Source organism: Perca fluviatilis, chromosome 7 (genome assembly GCF_010015445.1).
Source record: "Perca fluviatilis chromosome 7, GENO_Pfluv_1.0, whole genome shotgun sequence".
Lineage (NCBI taxonomy): Eukaryota > Metazoa > Chordata > Actinopteri > Perciformes > Percidae > Perca > Perca fluviatilis.
The window spans coordinates 10,368,145-10,389,149 of NC_053118.1; the positions used below are offsets into that span (position 1 = coordinate 10,368,145).

Genomic DNA, 21,005 nt, shown 5'->3' on the forward strand with positions numbered 1-21,005 from the left:
CTGTTGTATCGGCAACTTTAAATCAGTCTCTCTTGTTCGCTCGTTTAGTAAACCGCGGCGGAGGTGGGTGGGCATCTGCGCGAGTGTGTGAAACGTTAGTCTATTTGTGTCAAGAGAAACTCAAAATTTCAGAGCACCCTCACTGAAACGTCCAGCAACCCCAAAGCACCAGCAAAAGAACATCTGTGGCGCCGCCACTGGGCAAGACGCAGAACCCAGAATTGGGGGGGGGGGGGTCTAACTGCGTGTCAATCACTGCTTTTGCACACACATTCATTCATTCATACACACAACAATTATGGACCATAATAGGCTACAACTAATAAGTAAAACATGACATAGCATTTAATCATCAAGCAGCCCTATTAACCTGTAACAGTTTATATACATAAGACAAGCCCCCCTCCCCAAGAGAGAGAGAGAGAGAGAGAGGGAGGGGGAGAGAGAGAGTGAGAGAGCGAGGGAGAGAGAAAGAGAGAGGGAGGGAGGGAAGGAGAGAGCGAGGGAGAGAGAGAGAGAGGGAGGGAGGGAGAGAGAGGGAGGGAGAGAGAGAGAGAGGGAGGGAGGGAGAGAGAGAGAGGGAGAGGGAGAGAGAAAGAGAGGGGAGGGAAGAAGGAGAGAGAGAGGGAGAGAGAGGGAGGGAGGGAGAGAGAGAGGAGAGAGAGAGGGAGGGAGAGAGAGAGAGAGAGAGAGAGAGTGAGAGTGAGAGAGAGAGAGAGAGAGAGGGAGAGAGAGAGAGGCTCCAAGTGAATGTGCCATTACGCACTGAGCTCATGTGCCAGAGATGAGGAGTACCAGTGCCTCGGAGGAGACCGTCCGGGACTGTAGCTCAGGCTGGTTCGGAGCTTTTTGAGATGGGCGGTGCTGACGGTCCAAACGGCACCGGGGCGTCTCCAGCCCCGGACTATGAATGGAGATATGAATACTATGACGACGAGGAGCCGGTGTCTTTTGAAGGACTCAAGGCGCACCACTGTGAGTATATCGCCGTCTGTTTAAATGTACCTCACTGTGAAATGATCCGAGTCATCTGATAGGCTGCTACATCTTCTCTGGGATTTCAGCAAATATGTTTCCTTACTTAGGAAATAATATAAATAAAGAAATGTAGATTGGGGTAATGACAGAGCTGTTTTATTCACTTTAAACATCGGATAAAGTGACTTTTTTTTCTCTAAAACAAATGCTGCTGAACTGAGAACTGAGCCTCCTAGCTAGCAAGCAAGCTAACTAACTAGCCAGCCTGCGGCCACTTAATTAGTCAACTGTAACAGCTAAATGTTTTTATTCACACACTCTTGTCACAGCTTAGAAAAGCACAACGCTTTTGCCAGATGAGTGGGACTTTGTTCGCCTCATTTTCTAAAACTGGTGTGTAGCATGAAAGCACGGTGGGTGGAATTAGCAAGCTAGCTAACCAACAGGCTACAGTAAGTTACTTTATACCTGCTAACCAGGGGCGGATCTAGAAAAATATTTATGGGCTGGCGAGAGGGGGGCAGGAATATTCATTGACATATGGGAATATTTGAGGGGTGGCAACATGTGTCAAACATATATATACTGGATTTAATCACAGTTATCACAGTTTGATGAGAAATAGTATGTACACGCTACAAAAGGGCACAGGCTTCCATTTACAAACTCATACAGACAAACTTCATTTCATGCAATCAGTGTCCTGCATTTGAGGTTTCATGGGAAACAGTTCATATTAGGAATAAGTGACCATACAATGTGATCTCACTTAATAGGAGATAGCAGTATGATAGAAGTAAGAGGCATTATCACAGGAAAGGCATTAAGGCAAGACACAGGTGATGAGTGGCAGATGTGTGAGAGGGGAAGGAAACCGTTTTTGACTGTGTCAGAGAGGCAGCGTTGCAGTATAAGAAACTATACAAAGAAAAACGTACCCCTGAAGGTCTATGGACTGAGCTGTACTAAAGTGAGCATTAATACGCTGTGGAAATAAATGGGTCACGGCACTCAAACAAGATACTGGACATCGCTTTTATGGTTTACTCAGAACACACATTCTCCCCATTTGTCCCTCAGTAACTTGAACAATTTTTTGTTTAAGCGATGAGGAATAAAGTATATACAGTATTCACTGCAGTTAAGTAGACATGAAAGGGACATTTCATGCATGTAAATATGAGCTGCTGTATTAAAAAAAAAATCAATAAAAAGGCTCACAGAGTTACAAAGGGTATGTTACATCAAAATCTCCACAAACCTGAATAGAAGTCACATAAAAATACATTTTGCTCCCAGTCTGAATAAGTACAAAACATTTTGTGAGTAGGTTCATACAGGCCGTTTCTGGACAATTTTATACTGTATATACAAAAGAAGAAACATAAAAAAAAAAAACAATAACAAAGCTGCTTCATGTTCAGCAGGATTTACAACATTTACACCAGTGTCACATTTTAAACTTTGTTTCTCACACTTTTGGTTTTAGTAAAGGTTCTCGTTTGCCAAAACAAAGATATAAACACAGAAATTTAAAGTACAGATTCTGTTGAGGTCATCATTTTAACAGCTTTGTAAAGGCTCATCAGTGAGCATAACGTCAAGTTGTCATGCCTAGAACAGCTGAATGCGGCGATTTCCATGTTGCTCAGCAAAACGCTTCACAAATGTATCTAGATCTAATGCCCTCGTGCGTTTTGATTCAATGCCGAGTACAGCCAAACTCGATAGTCTCTTTTCTGTCATAGTTGACCGCAAATAAGTCTTCATGAGCCTGAGAGATGAAAAACTTTGTTCACAGGATGCACTGCTCACAGGTAAAACAACCGCTATTTTACACAACCTGAACAACTCATAAAACACATCCTGGTATGGGTCCAAAAACTGAGTGAACTCCATTAGAGTGGTAGGACTCTCCCCTTTTGTCTGTCTAGTACTCGCCTCGTCTGATGTAACTCGTTTTTGAGATCCTCAATATTTGAATCCTAAGCTTCAGCTAATAACAGAACAGCCTCCTCTCTCAAAAAAGTTGGACTTGATGGATTTAGTGCCTGGACTCCCTGCATAATGTTAAAATTTGTGTTAGAAAATCTTCTTCCTATTTCTCCAATCCATGTTATCCAGAACTGGATAGTACACAGAGACAAGAAAAGTGTGTTTGCTATCTGGAACTACATGCTGTCCCAAGGTGGAGTGGATGACAGTGTCCTGAAGCATCCTTTGCTGTCTGTCTTGGCCTCTTTGGTTTTCGCTGAGTTGTATCAATGTTACTTCGTTGACATTTAAATCAAGCGTTTCACTCCACATTTCCTCAAAAGAGGCTTGACTACGGTACTGGACCAGTGTCTCTTTAAGTGCTTCAATAAGTTCAACAGCCTTAGCATAGTCCACAGTTTTAGACTGGAACGTGTCTGATAAAAAATTGGAGTCCTCCAGGACCTTTCTGAACAGAACAAGAGATCCAGCAAAATTCAGATCAATTTCAGCCAATATCCCTCTTGCTTCTACAGCTCTTTGTGGATTGTTCTCAGATGCGATCTCTTCAAGCACCTGTACTGTTGCAGGCAACCTGTCCATAACATTGCGACATGCTATGTGCCTACAGGCCCAACGTGTATCACTTGGCTGTTGGAGTTCCCTTGGTGCACCATCAAACATCTCCCGCTGCACTTCGAGCCATTTGTTATGTACATAAGACCCAGACATGAATACATACAGTCGTTCCAATAATGAGAAGGAAGTTTCCCGCATCTGCCACACTTTTTACAGCGTCTACGATAACGGAGTTCAAGCAGTGTGCACTACAGTGAACATAGAAGGCATGTGTGGCTACTTCTTTTATTTTAGCTTGAACACCTGCGCGCATCACTGCTGCGCCATCGTAGCCCTGGCTTACAAGGTTTTTCTTGTACTCCAAGGAAGAATATAATCTTGTCACTTAAGGCGGCAGCATCCAGGTGTTCTGCCACTTCAAACTCCAGAAAGCTTGTTTAATTTTTATATAATTCATTTATTTGATTAGGACAATGCACACCAATGAACATTTCTGTAAGTGCGCCAGTGTTAGCTAGTCGGCTAATTTTCAACTGTAGTCCTGGTTGCCTAGCACGCATGGCTTTATGGTGAGAAGAAACCAGAGCACCCGGAGGAAACCCACGCAAAACCTGCTAACTCCACACGGAAAGGCCTGAGACGACCTGGGTTCAAACCCAGAACCTTCTTGCTGAGGCAGAAGTGCTAACCACTAAGCCACCGTGCTGTCATGAACCACGCCGTTATAAAAATATCTCAGAACAAATGACATTTGCTTTTTTTTTCTTAACATCTTTAGTTTCATCAACATTAACTGAAAACTGCTTGCTCGTTTTAACTTCCTGGATGATTTCTTCTTTGACCATTGCAGCCAAGCACTCAAGTATTTCATTCTGTATTGTTTTACTTGTGTATTTAGCATTTTTAGCTTGTTGTTCAAGTCTTTTTTTTTTTTTTTTTAATGATGGGGTTATGGTTACCCAGCAGGTCTAACGTAGACAGAAAAACACTTTTTTTCTGAGTCGAGAGACTCCCTGTGACCCCTCTGTGCTATGTTTTCTGTGGCTGTTAGAACAAAAATTTCAGCGAATGTTTTAATGTAGTATTGATTTTCAGCCACCTGCTCATCCATTAGTCCAAACATTGAGGTATTTTTATCCATAATTCTTGTTCTCTTTCCATGCGAACATTGCATTTACATGACCTTCAGATCTGGCATGAGAACAGAAACCACTGTCTTTCATTGTAGCCTTTTACAATATTACAACTAGTAAAAACATAATCAATTAGGAACTTGATTAGTTATAACCATCAGACTGTGTTAACACACACTAACATTTTAGCCTGGGAGAGTATTTTTAGGTTCATTTGTTTGATTTTTTTTTTTTAATTTATTCTGAACAATAGATCTAAAATACATTCTACACAAAATATAAAAACTCATCTCCCCATCTCATCACACTTTCACACTGACAACTTTCCCTAATTATTCATACTTAAGCAAACAAAGTATTTGAAGTCTAAGCAATGTCTCTTAAATTTTATAGCAAAATGTCCGTCTTTGTCATTTGCTGTTCTTATTCACATGTAAGTTAGTATACTATGCATCAACAGTTTCCATACCGTGTGGACCAGCTCGACTGGAGATCATTGGTGATGGCCCAGGCACTCTCCTTTCCCTTTCACTGTCTGAGCCCTGCACCTTATCTTGTCTCTCGCTTTCTCCCTCCTCCTCCTCTCGGTGATGCTCTCCCTCCATATCTTCACCGCTGTGGTCTTCTCCCACCCCCTGCTGTCCCTGGTCGCCTTGGCCTTGTATTCTATCTCTGTCACGTTTCTGTGGCCCTTCTCTCTTCACCTCGTCTTTGTCTTCTATCTCTCCTTCCACCGCTTTTCTCTCTCCTTCCACCTCATCTTCTCTGTCTACCTTGCTCAGTTGTTCATTTTCTATTTCTCTTGCCTTTCTCTTTGGTGAGAAAAAACTGCATATGCTACCTTTCCTCTTCATTTCTGTAAGATTCAGAGTAACTTTACAATGTTTTCCTTGACAGACGTTGAATCAATATTAGATTTTGTAGCCTACTTTACACAGAACAAACGTCAGACCTAACTAACATTATATGTATAGTTAGCGAAATAACGTTCTTCAACCTGATTTTTATCATCTCAAAATCAGCAACTATGCTAGCACTGTGCTTTCATTATAATTTAATTTCTTGATAGATAGTTAATCTGTCTTGGCCTCTTTCCTTCGGTGTCTCCTTTCCTCGCGACTCCTGGCTCCCTCGCTTCGCGCCACACAGTTTTCCAAACAAAACCGCTCTGGCGTCATCTCGTGCTGCATTCACTGCAGTCGGACATTGGAGATTCATGCTTGTAAAATTGTCAAATTGGCCATAACTTTTAATTCGTTGCTGCCAACTGGGGTGGCAAGGCTTTCTTTTAGGGTGGCATTTGCCACCCTATGCCACCCCGGTAGATCCGCCCCTGCTGCTAACATAGCGGACTCATGGAAAAATACATAATTGTTTTGTCATGACTAATTTATTAATGACTCAGCAGTATTAGAGAAGAACAAAAAACTGGACTTCCACCAATGTTTAAAGTGAATAAAACAGCCTTGCCAGCCCACTTACTGCAGTGTTGCCAACTTAGCGACTTTGTCGTTAGATTTAGTGACTTTTTAGACCCCCTTAGCAACTTTCTGCAGAAAAGACGCCAGTATTGTCCGGCAAGCCCGCGAGATTTCTTTCTTCTTGTGGCCGCCGAAACAATCCCCTCTCTCTTCTGTTCTGTGACTGAGGAGCAGCCCCCCCCTCTGCTCTCTCCTCATGTGCAGCAGCACTGCACAGGCAGTTAGAAGGGGAGGGGGGACAGGGTGCGCGGGCTGGGCTGGCCCGGGTCGGGCTGGGCCGGGCCGGGTTGGGCCTGTGGCGGAGACAAGAGACAGCGGGATGGGATGGGAGAAAGACGCCGTTGAGCTGGCCTGGCCCTGAGCATCCAGTCCTTCGTGACAGAACCAAGCCAGACTTCTTTATCGATTTTTCTCCCTCCCTTTGTAGAATTTATTTTTTTTACTTCAAATATATAATAGAAAAAATAATAGTCAGTGCCCTTGATCAAGGCACTGGCTAAGATCTGGAGTTGGTCCCCAGGCGCTGTAAATGGCTGCTCAATGCTCCCTTGAGGGATGGGTTAAATGCAGAGAATGAATTTCGCTACCTGTATGTGTATGTGACGATAAAGTACTTTACATCCACCTTTTTATATAGGCAGCCTAAGTAATAATTATAATTTAATACAAATTCCTGTAGTGAGTTTGTGATTATTTGCGCCTATGGTGCAAGCTGTGTGGTAACCCTAACCTTTCAATATAGGACTGTAATCCTGCTGATAATGCAATTTCATTTAACATGTGTTTATCATCCCTCTCAAACCATAGTATTATGATTTCCAGGACTGTACGTTTTGTAAAGAGGTTGTGTTGTCAGAATACTGAGTGGATATATCACCACTTATCCTATCCTGTATCTCATTTCTTTTTCTTACAATTTTGTAGACTCTATAGTGATCGGCTTCTGGGTCGGCCTGGCTGTCTTTGTCGTCTTTATGTTTTTCCTTCTCACACTTCTGACCAAGACCGGAGCTCCACATCCTGAGTAAGTCACTGCAACTAGCACCACTGTTAGATTAAAGAGATACTGCAACACCTAAATATAAGCAAAGTCCAAAAATAGTGAACAAAAATTGAAACTAAAAGAATGTCTTCACAAAGACATGGAACCTCAGGCAAAAACTATCAAAGAATTCAAGTGCAGACTAGCATCAACATACGTTTTTTTTGGCCTGATTTCTTCAGACTTTATGAATTGTCAAGGACTGACTGAATGCAGCAGAAACAAGCAATTGTTCAGTGTGCAATGGATTGAAGAATACTGTTAAGTTTGTTTAGGTACATTAAACCACGTTGAGATTTTTCACCTTAGGACTTGTAAAGCCCATGAGAGCCGTTGGGAGTCAACCCACAACGCTTAATGTCAGATAATGTCCATAATAATAGGACTTTGGGTTAGATTTTTTGACAGTTTTCAGTGGTTATGAGGAGCAATATAAGAGAGAAACGTTAAGCTTTTTCAAATTAAGCGTTTTAGAATGATCCCGTTCAGTTCTCGTCTAATTAATCGAACATTCTCTTTCCTTTGTTTAATCCATTCTCCTTGCATTTTGTATACATCCAACTATATCCGTGAGTTGGCCAGATGTTTTTAACTGTTCATAAATAAAGTAATTGCCCGATCCAAATCGCTGTATCCCCGGAACAGATTACAAGACTTTAAAATCTCGTTTTAAATGTCGTATCAAAACAATATAATGGTGACGACTTGCAAGCAAAGCAGCAATGTCCTTATAATAATGGTGACCTAGATTAAAATATAGTGCAGCTAATTAACTGTACTGTGGTCATTCTCTAGTTGTCTCCAGTATGGCCCAGGCTACGGCTTTCATGTGCCCACACTAGTTTCGTGTGAGTACATGAAACTAAACTTTAGATTTGTTTTGCTCATGTCCCCTTAGGGGCTCCGTAAAATTCTACAGTGAGGAACAATTGTCATAATTGAGCCAGGAAAAACCCTGTTCCTGAGAAAAAAATAAAAATGTTGACCAACTAGTCGCTAACTATGTATGCTAACTATGTATGTTAGGGTTATGTACAGTACGTTATATCTGCTGTTTGCTGCTGAGCCGGTAGTGTGCAGTAAGTATTTTCTCTGAAAACAGCTGCCTGCTGTGACTGAAAATAATACTGTGAGAGCAGTGGTGAGAGGGAACCAAAAGTAAAGTTGTGGGCTTTACTTTAAACTTCTCTGTCGGCTCGTCACTACGAGTGAACCCTTTCACAATGTTACATTGTTAATGTAAAAATATTGATTATGGACACTATGGATGTTGCTGTTTTTTTCAAACATTGGCACAATGAATTCTTAAGCGAGTGTAGACTGTATCCTCTCTCCATGGCCGTATCGACCATTGAGGACACCGAGGTCCGGACCCCCTTCCCCCCCCACAAAAAAAGCGATTTAACTGCCTAAAGTAAACAAAGTCAAGATATGACTTGTTCGTCTGTCTGTGCATCATCACCGTCATTGCTTGTGGGTGGTGGGTGAGCGAGTAGGGGGGTGAAGGGGATTGTCTTGTCATAACTAGTCCGTCCCACTAAGGAAGCATGGGAGAGACAGAGGAAATCATGGGAGGAGAGAGGAAACAAGCAAATGTGTTTTAAAGACGAGACGTCCTTTCCTCTCAAGCGTCACATTAATTCGTCAGCTGTTTGGGCGGAGTTAGCAACCCGGTTAGCTGCACGGCTTCCAGGAAGGCTGCTCTGGTGTACCCTCGCTCACAGCTCCTCGGTGATCCCTCCTCGATGCTCTCTCCTCGGGGCACAAATACAGTAAGGGCTTTGAGACTGTCTTCACGAAGGAGGGACTGAACAATCTCCGGTTCGAGCGGGAAGCTATCAAATTAGGAAACTGAGAAGTAGCTAAAGTGTCCCCTGAGCAAGGCACTGAACCCCAAGTTGCTCCCTGGATGCTGTACAAATAGCCATCCACTGCTCCTAATACTAGGATGGGTTAAGAATGCAGAAATAAAATTGCACTATAATTATAATGTACTGTGTGTATGTGACTATGTGAGTTTTTTGTTTTGTTTGTTGTTAAGTCTCACATTTGAAGCTACTGTTACGCAATAGTAGCTCTCCAAACTTGTGAAAATTCAGATATTTAGATCAGGAAATAAAATAAAAATTTGGACCTGCATTGCTAAAATCCTGGTTACAGCCCTGCCCTGCCTCGCTCTCTCTCTCTCTCTCGGTCTCTCTCTAACTGTGTCTTTTCCTTCTGATGTAAGCAGCAGTGGACAGCCATGTGAGAAGCGGCCCCGTGTGATTGGCTACATGGACACCAACCTCGACACTGGAGCCCTTTCTCCTCGCCCTAGTGCTCTGGACTCGTCCGGCTCTCTCTTTCAGTGCTTTGTGTCCAAGGAGGGTCAGCTGAACTCCAGAGCGGGTAGTGTGGGTGGCTGCCTCAGGATGCCCAGCAGCAGTCTGGAGCTGGGGGACGGTACAGTCCTGCAGGAGTTAGCAGTGCTGGCCCACTTCAACCTTCCTAACTGTGTGGACTCTGATCAGAGCTCAGCTGTAGGGGAGGACGACATGCTGCTGGGAGAGCCAGAGCTGCCAATCACTGGGGAGGGATCAGAGCAGCAGGACTGAGAATTACCAAAATAGCGGTAGTATTCCAAACCATTTCCTCATTCACTCACTCCACCCATTCATCGTCATCGGTGGTCGAGTCGCGGGGGGATCAAAGCTGTTATTCTTAAGTGTAATTTGAGTGTAAGTGGAGAATTTTTACTTTTATTTTTCACTTTAAGGCTGCTTTTCGTTTCTACAACAAACGTCCTAATGACCCAAAAAAGTCAACTGAAAACTTTCCCGTTTTCTTGGGCTCCTGATTTGTTACACTGTATGTGTGCGTCCGTCCGTGGTTTGTGTGTGTGGGCTGGATGCAAGGTTCGTTAATATTTGAAGTTGCATTTATTGAAAGGATAGCCCCTTGAGATGTAGCATCTCATTTTCGAGGGGGTCCTATAAACACAAACATAGTTATAAAACACATAAACAGAACAGTTACATAGCAAATATACACTGCAAATACACAGATACAGACAGCTTGCTCACCCTCTCTTTAACCCCCAATACATATACAATAATAACCTGGGTAATGACTAAATTCCATAAGGGTAAAGAACAATTAAAGCAGTTTGTCTTCAGCACAAATAAACAGAAAAGTCTTAAAGCTTTAGTGCAGAACGTTTTGATATTATTGAAAGTCCGTTTCATTCAAGCCATTGCCAAATGAGTCGCTACAAAGCTAATTAAGACTATCAGCTCCACACAACTCTCTCTCTCCGACACTGTTGTTGTCTATACATACAATATTCATTTGAATGTAAAGCACTTTGAGTTTTCTTGTCATGTGTGTCTTAATAAATGTGCCTTGCTGTTCCCTTGAACCACTGGCTGTATTTCACACTCACCTCACCATGCAGTCCTCTTTATCCTTTACAGCAGCAGTGTTAAGTTGATTATTATACTATGCACTGCTCATGTATTGTATTGTAATTGCATGTTTCCCCTTGAGAGAAATTGTGTTGACATACAGTTACTGTAGGATTGTTTTAGTCTGCTGCTTGTGTTTGGTTTTGCTGTAAGTGCTCAACTTCTCAATGGAGACCAGTTATATCATTCAAGCTCCTCTTGAATATGCTGCTGCTGCTGCTGCCGCGGACCCCCGTGTGGCTGTGTTAAACCTATGAGTAATTGTCCCTCAAAGACTGTGCAAAAGTCACTGGAGAAAATACTAAACCCGGCACAGGGTTATATATGCCCAAAATAAATTCTGCACTTACGTTGGTACACTGGTGTCTTTAAAGCAGCAGCTACTGAGCAGAGAAGGCTGGACTCACCAAGAATCAGTGAACCATTTTCACATCAGGGACATTTGGGGACATGACTGATATGTTGTTTCAACCACAGATGCTCTTGCTCAGGACAAAGTGAAGAAGTGAACCTCCAGTACACCTGTATTGAATGAAGAAACATCACAGAATTATCTCCTGATTTGGCCACTTCTCTATGTCTTCATGTAGTCTCGCATTGCCAGACCTTCCTCCACAGCGCTGCAGAGGAAGGTCTGGCTAGTCCACACAGCATTCCGGGATGGGAGAAAAACCTGCTCTGGTTTATTGGCATTTCTTTAAACCAATCACAACCGTCCTGGACGCGCCGGACGGAGCCACGGTGCCTTTGCAAAATAGCCTCGGGAAGGAACTTGTTTTGGTGGAACGTGTACGTTCAAAGTTTTATTCGTGCAACAGAAAACTCAGATTGGACAGATAGTCTAGCTAGCTGTCTGGATTTACCCTGCAGAGATCTGAGGAGCAGTTAACCATAGTCCTCATAAATCCACCGGACGACGGACATCGGCCAAAAAGATTAGGATGAGGTGGATTGGATTACTTAAAAAGTTGACACTGCCAGGTCTGGGGTTCCAGTGTAGAGTGCATGAAAGGAGTAACTGAATACAATTTATCACAGTTAAGACAAAAAAAACATTTATTTTTACTATATCTGAAATAAGTTACAAAAAAATGTAATTAAAAATAGAAACTAGCTACAAAATATACATACACAAATAAGAAACCGGTACAGTACATGTATGAAGAATTTTTTTTTAACAAAAGTTTCGGTCTCTGAATCCCAACAAAACCTCTGAGTATTTGAAGCTCTATTTCTGTGCTGACATGAAGTACTGCTGATATAAAGGCAGCGGCTGATGTGGACCAGGAAGCATGGTCTATCTCTGAGATGTGGGGTATTAACTCATATTATACTGGCTGTCAATGGGAAGTCCATCACCTGAACTCTTTCTAACGCTGAGGCACTGATTATCTCTGGCTTCGTTACACAGCATTACGGGCCGGCTACATTGCACGCGTACCGTATGCGGAGCGGATGTTCCAACACTACGCTACCACTATAATCAGTAAACTGTCTACACCGGACACGAGAGCAGCGTTAAGTGTTGTGTATGCTCCGAGGAGATCTGCTCTACGAGCGTAAAAATAGGGCAGTCTTTTACGCAAGGGCGGGTGTGGCCCTTTTACACAGAAATGGATCATAAAGTGTCTATACTTCTATTAAATTAAACTACCTATATACAGGAACCAACTTAAAAGGGGAATTATTATTTATTTTCTTCAACCGGGCTGCAACGTAACCCTATGGGGCAAATGTGCATCGTCAGTTTGGTCAACTAAAAGTGCTTTATTTTTCCACTGACAGGCTCAGATTAATATTGTAAGTGTCTGACAACATTATGGAAATGATCCCTACAGAGATAAACCTCTTTGAGACCTTTCTGTTTAACCAGAAACAGCTCTGAGGTCACAAGCGCTAAACCCACCAGACTCCATTTAAAAAAGCAATACTTTTAGCGTGTATAGAGCCAACATATTTTCACATGTTAATCTGTAAACTATGTGTTTATTTCAACCAAAACTAGAGTTGTGATGGTTGGAAAAGTGGAAAGATGACCCAAAACGGCTTTTCATAGTTTTATTTTGTTTCTGTCGACTTTGAATGAAGTGTATTTTAAGATGCTAAAATTACTGTTTATTTACATGGAGTCTTAGTGGGTTTAGCGAATGCAATTTCACAGATGTTTTTATGTTTAAAAAAAGGATCTTACTCTTTAACATAAAGTTCGATCTCCTTAGAAATCCTTTCCATAATGTTGTCAGACACTTAGAATATTAATCTGAGCCGGTCAGTGGCAAAACGACCACTTTTGTGAAGGTTAATACAAGCTGCACAATTGACCTATTAACTAGGGATGGGCATCGTTTGGATTTTAACGATTCTGATTCCAATTCAGATTTTTCCTTTCGATCCCGGTTCTTATCGATTCTCTATTCCGATTCTTTGAGTGGTGGAGTTGAAACGGGTTGGATGCTTATTTCACAAATAAGAGGAAAGTTTTATTTTGATTCATAGGTGGGTTGCAGTTTCACAGCTTTTACAATGAAAAATAAAGCCACACTAGAGCTCCGCTTACTGTGCTGCACGGCTGCAACACAACAAGCGTCTGGTCGCTACGGAAACCAAAACTTGCGCATATTAAATTTGGAACCTATGATCAGATTTGAAACCAAATCCTCCAAACGATTCCAATAAAGAAACGATTCCGATGGAATCGTAATTTTTGAAACGATTCCGATTAGGAATCGGTTCTCGATGCCCAACCCTACTATTAACTTATATTGTAGCTTGTTTCGCTGACTGCCGACTGCAGCGATCTCGCTTAATACTGGATCATATGTCAAAGATTGTTGTTCCCATCAGTCATACAAAAACATAGGAAAATAGGGTCCGGGCTGCGTCCTTTGTTAGCAGCTGACATATGTTGGACATTTCACAGCGCTGTGCCGGCTCCAAAAACTGAAGAAACAACAACAATCCCAAAGGGAAAGCTCACCTTATCTCCTGTGACTCACACAATCCTACTCCGTGTGTGCGCTGCAGGTGTAGCCGGTTAAAAGATACATAACGCTGCACATCTGCTCAGCGAACGGTCCGCATACGTTACGCGTTCAATGTAGCCAAAGCCAAAGCATTAGCTTTCACTAACAGGCATCAGTCAAACTGTGCATGTGCTTTAACTCCTCTGGGTGAGGGGGTCCGGAGCAGGGAGGACCACTCCCTGTCTCTGGAGATGTCTTAGGATGTCCAGGATGGAGTCCAGCTCCAGACGGAAAGCCTCCAACTCTCTGCTCTTGTCCTGAGCCAGACGTTTCCAGCTCTCCACCTCTGACTGCTGATCGGCCTCTAACGTCTGCCACGACCCACCAATCACCTGCAGGGGGAGGGACGAGGGGGGGAGTTACTATCTATGTAGTCTCGCATTGCCAGACCTTCCTCCACAGAGCTGCGGAAGAGGGCCTGGCTAGTCCACAGCAGGGAGAAAAACGTGCTCTGGTTTATTGCCATTTCTTTACACCAATCACAATCGTCTTGGGCGGTGCTAAGCTCCGCACGGAGCCACGGTGCCGCTGCAAAATAGCCTCGGGAGGGAACTTGTTTTGGTGGAACATGTGTACGTACAAAAGTTGTTTTAGTCGTGCAACAGAAAACTCAGATTGGACAGATAGTCTAGCTAGCTGTCTGGATTTACCCTGCAGAGATCTCAGCAGCAGTTAACCATAGTCCTCAGAAATCCACCGGAGTTTAGAATGCCAATACAAAGAAAGAGGAAGGTGACGGACATCTGGCCGAAATGAGAGACATCTGTTGGACTTTCCAGCGGCACGGGAACAATCTCGGAAGTGAATCGTCGTCAATATAGACTACTATCTATGTACTTTAAATGTGTTGTCTAGTTGGAGTGTAAATCATGAGCCACCCCACGATACATCGGACATCTCTGATAAATACTGCAACCGTCATCTACTGTATATAGGGCTGGGTACCGAACGTCGATACTTTTATGGCACCGAAAAAAAGTATCCTATCCTCATATCCTATGAGTATCAAAAAATTATTTATCTTTCGGTGCCAAATTTCGGTTCCAAAAGCGTCTGAGCGCGTAAGCGCAAGCTTATCTGTCCTCTCTGCATATTGACACAGAGCGGAGCTCCGATCAGCACACACACATGCGCACTGTGGGGGAAAAAAATCGATACAGCATAGTATCGCAATATGTTAAACATCTGGCTTTCAATTAATAATGCAGGACAGTAGCAGGTAGTGCAACCACACTCTGCATCGCCAGATTTTATATTCTGTTGATGGGGGAAAAAAATACCCTCAAAAATGATTTTCTGCATTTTCCCAGTTTCTAGAACTGGTCTTGTGTACTCTCGTTTAGCTCCATTCTGTCGTAATCCTACTATGGGTGGAGCTTCTTTTACTTTAATGATAATGGCGTATAATTGTCACCACAGCTCCAGGTTAAGGGTCTCAAGACCGCTCCAAAACGACCCCATTTTCCATAAAGCAGCAAGCAATCAGGGTTAAACAGTAAAGGTTGGGGGCTCGGGGTCATTAAAACATTATATAAACAGTAGGGGGGTGAATCTCCACTGGTCTCACGATTCAATTTGATTAGGATTACCCTGTCAACGATTTGAATCAATTCCATATATATTTTATTATATATTGCTACACGTGGTTTTCATCAACAAATTCAAGCAGTCATATATATATATATATATATATATATATATATATATATATATATATATATATATATCATATATAAAAACTCCCCTTTTTGTTGTATCTGCTCTTAAAAAAGACACTTCCTGAATGTAGCGGAGTCTGAACACAGCAGACAGCAGGCAAAAGGCAAAAACCAAAAAAAGCAGCGACCTGAAAAATCAACAAGTAACATCAGGAGGTAATAATCTGTTGTGGTCTGTCACTGCACCGATGCAGAATCATCCTTGTCTGCATCGGGATGCATCGATGCAGTGATTCATTTCAACAGCCCTAATAAACAGTATATTGTGCCATGATTTGTACCTGCTGCAGCTCTTTCTCTCTGTGCTGGTGTCTGAGCTCCATGTTGAGGATCTTCCTCTCCAGGCCACACAGGAGTTTCACCTCTGGGCTCTGAGCTTCTTTAGCTTCCTTCAGCTCTGTCAGCAGTCTGGTCAGCTAAACACAAAAGCAGTGAAAGCAGTTACTGTATGTAACTTTGTAATGTTTCTGAAACGGTGTCATTTTTCATCTAATGATCAAAAATGATCCTTTTTCCACACCTATAGTTTGGTGGACTTGGTGTGATTCGGGGGGTGAAGTTGTAACATTGTTGCATTTTTTCATTTGGTTGGGTGTGCTTTCACATTGCACTTTGTCAAACGCACCAAACACTGTAAACACACGTCACACGATCGAGACAGTTGCTTGTTTATTGGACAGAATATCTGACTGAAAATCGCAGACATTTCTGGTCTCAGAAATAATGGAGCACCATATTTATAACGTCTTGGGTTTTCTGGTTCTGCTTTAGTGTTTCTAATATTTGAGAAGAAAGCGAACAATATGAGCAGCTGACAGACAGCGAGTGAAGGAGAGAGAGAGAGAGAGAGAGAGAGAGAGAGAGAGAGAGAGAGAGAGAGAGAGAGAGATATGATAATGTCACACAGACGATCAGCAATGTATGCTCAGAACAGCTTGTGGATCTAAAAGTTACCATGCCTGAAATCATACAGTATAACAGGGCTTTTCCTGCATAGAGGAGTTTTTGGCGCGCCCCCCAAAGAGGTTTTAGCCAGCACAAAAGGAAAATCCCCAGTGCCAAAATGATGAAGAACTGAGAGGAAAAAATAGCACTTCAAATCTTCTATGAATATGTTTAAGAGCAATTTACCAAACAACGGTTGAACAAGCAGAACATAAATTTGAATAGGAGCTCTCATCTCAGATATACCGTCTAGAGTCGGCCTCTCCCGGTGATTTGTTTTAGGCTTTAGGTTTTAGTTTTGTTGATTGGGGTTTAATTTACTCAAGCTTTATATAAATTTTGTTTATCAAATTGTCAGAAATAACAGGCAACACAAACAGGAAAATAGGTTCTGAGTTGAAAAAAGCGGTAGTTACCCTTGAACTCTTTGGATAAATGTTTCGGGAGCGCCTCGGTAGCTGAATGGCTGTGGGACCGTTGTTGCATGTCATACCTCTCTCTCTCTCTCTCTCTCTCTCTCCCCCCATTTACACACCTCTACACTTTTGTCCGTCAAATAAAAAGGCAAAAATGCCCCCCCCATGAATCCCCACCTGCTTCTGCAGAGCGTCCTCTCGGGTCCTGGATATTGCCAGTGCATCTTTAGCTCGCTTGAAATCTTTCAGCTGGTCTTGTAAATGTTTCGTCATTATCTGCAGGCAAATGTGAAGGTTAAAGCAACAGGATCACTTCAGGACTTCCTGTTGACATGAGACTGTTTGGTTAGCAGGGTTCTCCCTACCTTCCCTACCCTACCGGCTTAGGCGCAGCACCCAAGCCGTTTTGGGCACCAACTAAGCCACTTGAATGTAAAATCAATTTAGCATCAAGTTAGCATCAAAACTAACTTAACGACTCTTCTCAGATCTAATAATTGTAGTTGGTCCCCAGTGGTCTTCTTTTACAAGTTTTTTTCTTTTTTCTTTTTGAGTGGTATTTATTTATTTATTTATGATCGGCTCTAACTTTTCCAACGTTTTAGACACAGATATGGTCATAATAAATGTCCAAAATAATGTGAAATTGCATATGTTTTTCATTGAAAAATGTCACATTTTCTGGAGGGAGCACCCCTAAACCCCCCCCCCCCCTAAATATGTGCACCTAAGTCTTCCACAAACCTAGGGAAAACACTGGTTTAGTGAGCCAATACCTCCTGAGTGTTGAGCTTATTGGCCAACTCAGCAACCTTTGAGGACGAGTGTTCCAGGGCATGGGTGGCCCGCAGCTGGTCTAACACCCTGAGGTGCTCTGCTTTCATGGAGGACAGCTGCTCTGCAGAGTGCTCCTTTAGCCTAATAACACATCACATGACATTCAGCACATCTATGATCTGCAGAAAATGATAGGCCTGTAACAATGATTACATAATTGTCAATTTCTTTTACATAACCCCGCTTTCTTTGTTTAACCGTAATTAATTGCCAACGTTAGCTAAGGTCTTAAGGCGTATGACTGGTAATTGTTGATTTTGTTTAGATATTCCAAATTGTGTGTTAAATAAGTGATTATTGGTCGGACTGCTGAGCTAAAGCTATGCTAGTTGGTGGCACTTGACCCTATACACGTTCATAACAATAAACTAACTAACTGTTAAACTGAGTGCAGTATAGAGGTGGATGAATAATTTCTTTGTCATCATGTATTTTAGTTTTGTCTTGTTTATGAATGAGTGCTGTATGACTGCTGGCTGTCTCTATGTTAGTCCTATGTTACCTGCCTAGGGACTGCAGATGAAAAGTAGTTATTTTTACTAATTCTGGCATATTTAAATGGCGTTTTTATACAACAATGTTCATAAATATGCATGGTCCCTATCAAATAAACCAATAAAAAAAATATAATACATAATAATACAAAAAAAAAAAAAGTATGAGGGGGGATAGTTAAAAAAATGTTTTATGATAATTAGAGGTGTGGTTTACTTCATAGGCGTAGTGTACCTGTGTTACTAGCGCATTCTCTGGGTCACATGACAGTGACATAATTTTTTTAAATTTAAATTTTGTTTAAAAAAGTTTTTTAAATTTGACAGAGAGAGACAGTTATATTGTTAATTGCAATCATTTCTGAGACAATTAAAGTGATGGTTCGGAGTAATTCACCCTAGGGTCCTTTGCACCATGACCTCGAGCCAAACACCCCCCCAGAAGCTTTTTTCACCTGGGTCTAACATTGGGAGAGTTAGTAGAGTAGCAGCGTTATCAGCTGAATAGGTTACTGAGGGGCGGACCACGTTTGTATCTTGTAAATGACCCCAATAATAACGCCGGAATGATACCAAACGTCTACAAGTAGTACAAATAGGGTATGCTATCATAAAACGATGGATTGGAAAGTTTAAGGTACACCAGAAGTTTATGAACACTTGCTGCTGGCTTGCCGCTTTCTGCTGCTGCTGCTGCTACTCGCAGTTAGGCGAGTGCTTACGTCGTCTACAAATTACTAACCGAAAAGAGTTACAACAAAAAAATATTTATTAATTCAATGATTAAATAAGGTAATGTCTCCAAACTTACCTCAATTATTACTTGTCTCCTGCTAGTTATACTACAGCACTTACTTAAAAAAAAAAGTTAAATTAATAAATATTTTTGTTGCATCTCTTTTCGGTGTTGTAATTTGTAGACGGCCCTAAGCACTCGTCTTACTGCAGCAGCAGCAACAGCAGCAGAGAGCAGAAGCCAGCAGGCAAGTGTTATTTACATAAACTTCTGGTGTACTTATAAACTTTCCAATCCATCGTTTTATGAGAGCATAACCTATTTTTACTACTTGTAGACGTTTGGTATCATTTCGGGCATTATTAGTGGGGTAATTTACGAGATACAAACGTGGGTCCGATAGCCCCTGCGCTAAGCTATTCAGCTGATAACGCTACTCTACGCTAACTCTCCCAATGTTCAACCCAGGTGAAAAAAAGCTTCTGGGGGGGTGTTTGGCTCGAGGTCATGGTGCAAAGGACCCTAGGGTGAAATTACTCCGAACCATCACTTTAATTGTACAGCAAAATGGTGGAATAGTAACAGCTCTAGTTAATGTGTTCGCACAGCTACACAGACCTGCACAGCTCCTTTGTGGCACGTTCAGCATCAGGTTTCAGCGCCTCCCTCTGCTGCTCGCTCCGCAGCTCCAGCAGCTCCAGGCGCTGCTTCAGAGCCTCGTTCTCCTGCAGAACCTCGGAGATATGGCTGCCTGTCAAAAACACGCAACAATTATAAAATCCAGCAAATGGATATGAATTCATATTTTATCATTGTGTCATGCATGGAAGAAAATATGCCCAGCCCACATAGGCTTACAAGACACCATTATTTACAGCAAGGAACCAGTTACCAGAATAGCAACAAAAATGACAGATATTAAACAAATAAACCTTCTTGTCGTTTTTCCCATGCTTTAGAGACAAAGGTCGGCAGCTTAATGTATTTACATTCAATTGAAACAACCACTCCACTGTGTCATCATTAGCACACCAAACATTTCTAGATTTTGAACAGACATTTCATTTAAAGTGCCCATATTATGAAAAAAAATCACTTTTTCTGGGATTTGGGGTGTGATTTGGTGTCTCTTGTGCTTCCACACGCATACAGACTAAACATACAAAAAAAAACATCCATGCTGTTTTGAGATACGGGTTTCTGAATGTGTCCTGCCTTCAGTCTCCGGGTCAGCTGTTTAAAATCGGCAGGGCTTTCTACGTCATCGGCCAAAACATTTGGTGTGTGCTAACTACTTTAGCTAATATTTGAAAAACTTTATTAATCCCGATAGGGAAACTGGTTTGCCACCAACCATACAGCCATCGAACACAATACACAACAAACAGACAAATAAATAAATAATTCAATTTCACAATACATAAATGTAAAAAACAAACGCTATAAAAGACAAAAATAATATTCAACAGTTAACTGTGTTGGTTAAAATATCCAACCGCTGCGGGAACAAAAGACCTTCTCATGCGCTCACTAGAGCACCGAGGCATTACCAATCGCTCACCGAAAGAGCTTCTGAGTCCTTTGAACAAATTGTGTAGTGGATGGCCTTCAAAAAGCAGGACAATTTTTAGTTTTGAACTAATCCTCTTCTCTACAGTAACCTCCAGTATGTCCGGGTTAAGACCAATAACTGAACCAGCTCTCTTGATTAGCTTATTTATCCTATTTTTGTCCTCAACAGATATACTGTCACCCAGAACAGAACGTCCACCTCCATACCTGTAAAGACAGTGGGCTGGTAGGTCTTCTCATAATGAGCAGCGGGAAAGGTTTCTTCCCCTCCATGTGTCTCTCCAGCAGCAGCGGGACAGGGTGTTTTGGCTGGGCCTGGTTGTCGCTTCATCTCTGCAGAACGGGTTTCTGTGCGTGGGTTGGGGACGGACAGCATGCTCTTCCTCTCCTTCTTCAGTCTCTCCACCGTGCTGCACAGCTCCTGAATAGTCTTTGTCTTGGAGGCGAGGTCTTTGTTCAGCCGCTCTATCCGGGCGCCAAACGCTGCCTCGGCCTGACGCTGGTGTCGGCCTGGACTTGGCTGGGCCTGTAAAAGCAAGTAAGATCATTGTTTTTGCCTAATCACATATAGACCAATATCTTAAATCCGGGTTGTCCAACATCCAAAACACATTTCTGTAAGTTGCGTGGC

General features: G+C 42.3%; 2 protein-coding genes across 5 annotated transcripts in view; one reads left to right on the forward strand and one right to left on the reverse strand.

The window, feature by feature from the left end:
* Window positions 1-720: 720 nt before the first annotated feature.
* On the forward strand, window positions 721-10,610 carry LOC120562578 (melanocortin-2 receptor accessory protein 2A-like). The gene is made up of 3 exons (XM_039806357.1): window positions 721-975; window positions 7,070-7,169; window positions 9,421-10,610. Exons 1-3 carry the CDS (start codon window positions 855-857, stop codon window positions 9,782-9,784), a joined length of 585 nt encoding a protein of 194 aa, XP_039662291.1. The 5' UTR covers window positions 721-854; the 3' UTR covers window positions 9,785-10,610.
* Window positions 10,611-13,406: 2,796 nt separating this feature from the next.
* The window catches only part of cep162 (centrosomal protein 162), a 45,216-nt gene continuing 37,617 nt past the window's right edge, over window positions 13,407-21,005 (reverse strand). For 3 of the 4 annotated variants that reach the window (XM_039806360.1, XM_039806359.1, XM_039806358.1), the window contains 6 exons: window positions 20,582-20,900; window positions 19,421-19,553; window positions 17,512-17,653; window positions 16,913-17,011; window positions 15,656-15,790; window positions 13,407-13,988 (listed from right to left, as the gene is read on the reverse strand). In XM_039806360.1, coding sequence (XP_039662294.1) covers window positions 13,791-13,988; window positions 15,656-15,790; window positions 16,913-17,011; window positions 17,512-17,653; window positions 19,421-19,553; window positions 20,582-20,900 — 1,026 coding nt within the window. In that variant the 3' untranslated portion in view covers window positions 13,407-13,790. The remainder of the gene's footprint in view (window positions 13,989-15,655; window positions 15,791-16,912; window positions 17,012-17,511; window positions 17,654-19,420; window positions 19,554-20,581; window positions 20,901-21,005) is intronic. The other variant, XM_039806361.1, reaches the window with a different exon arrangement.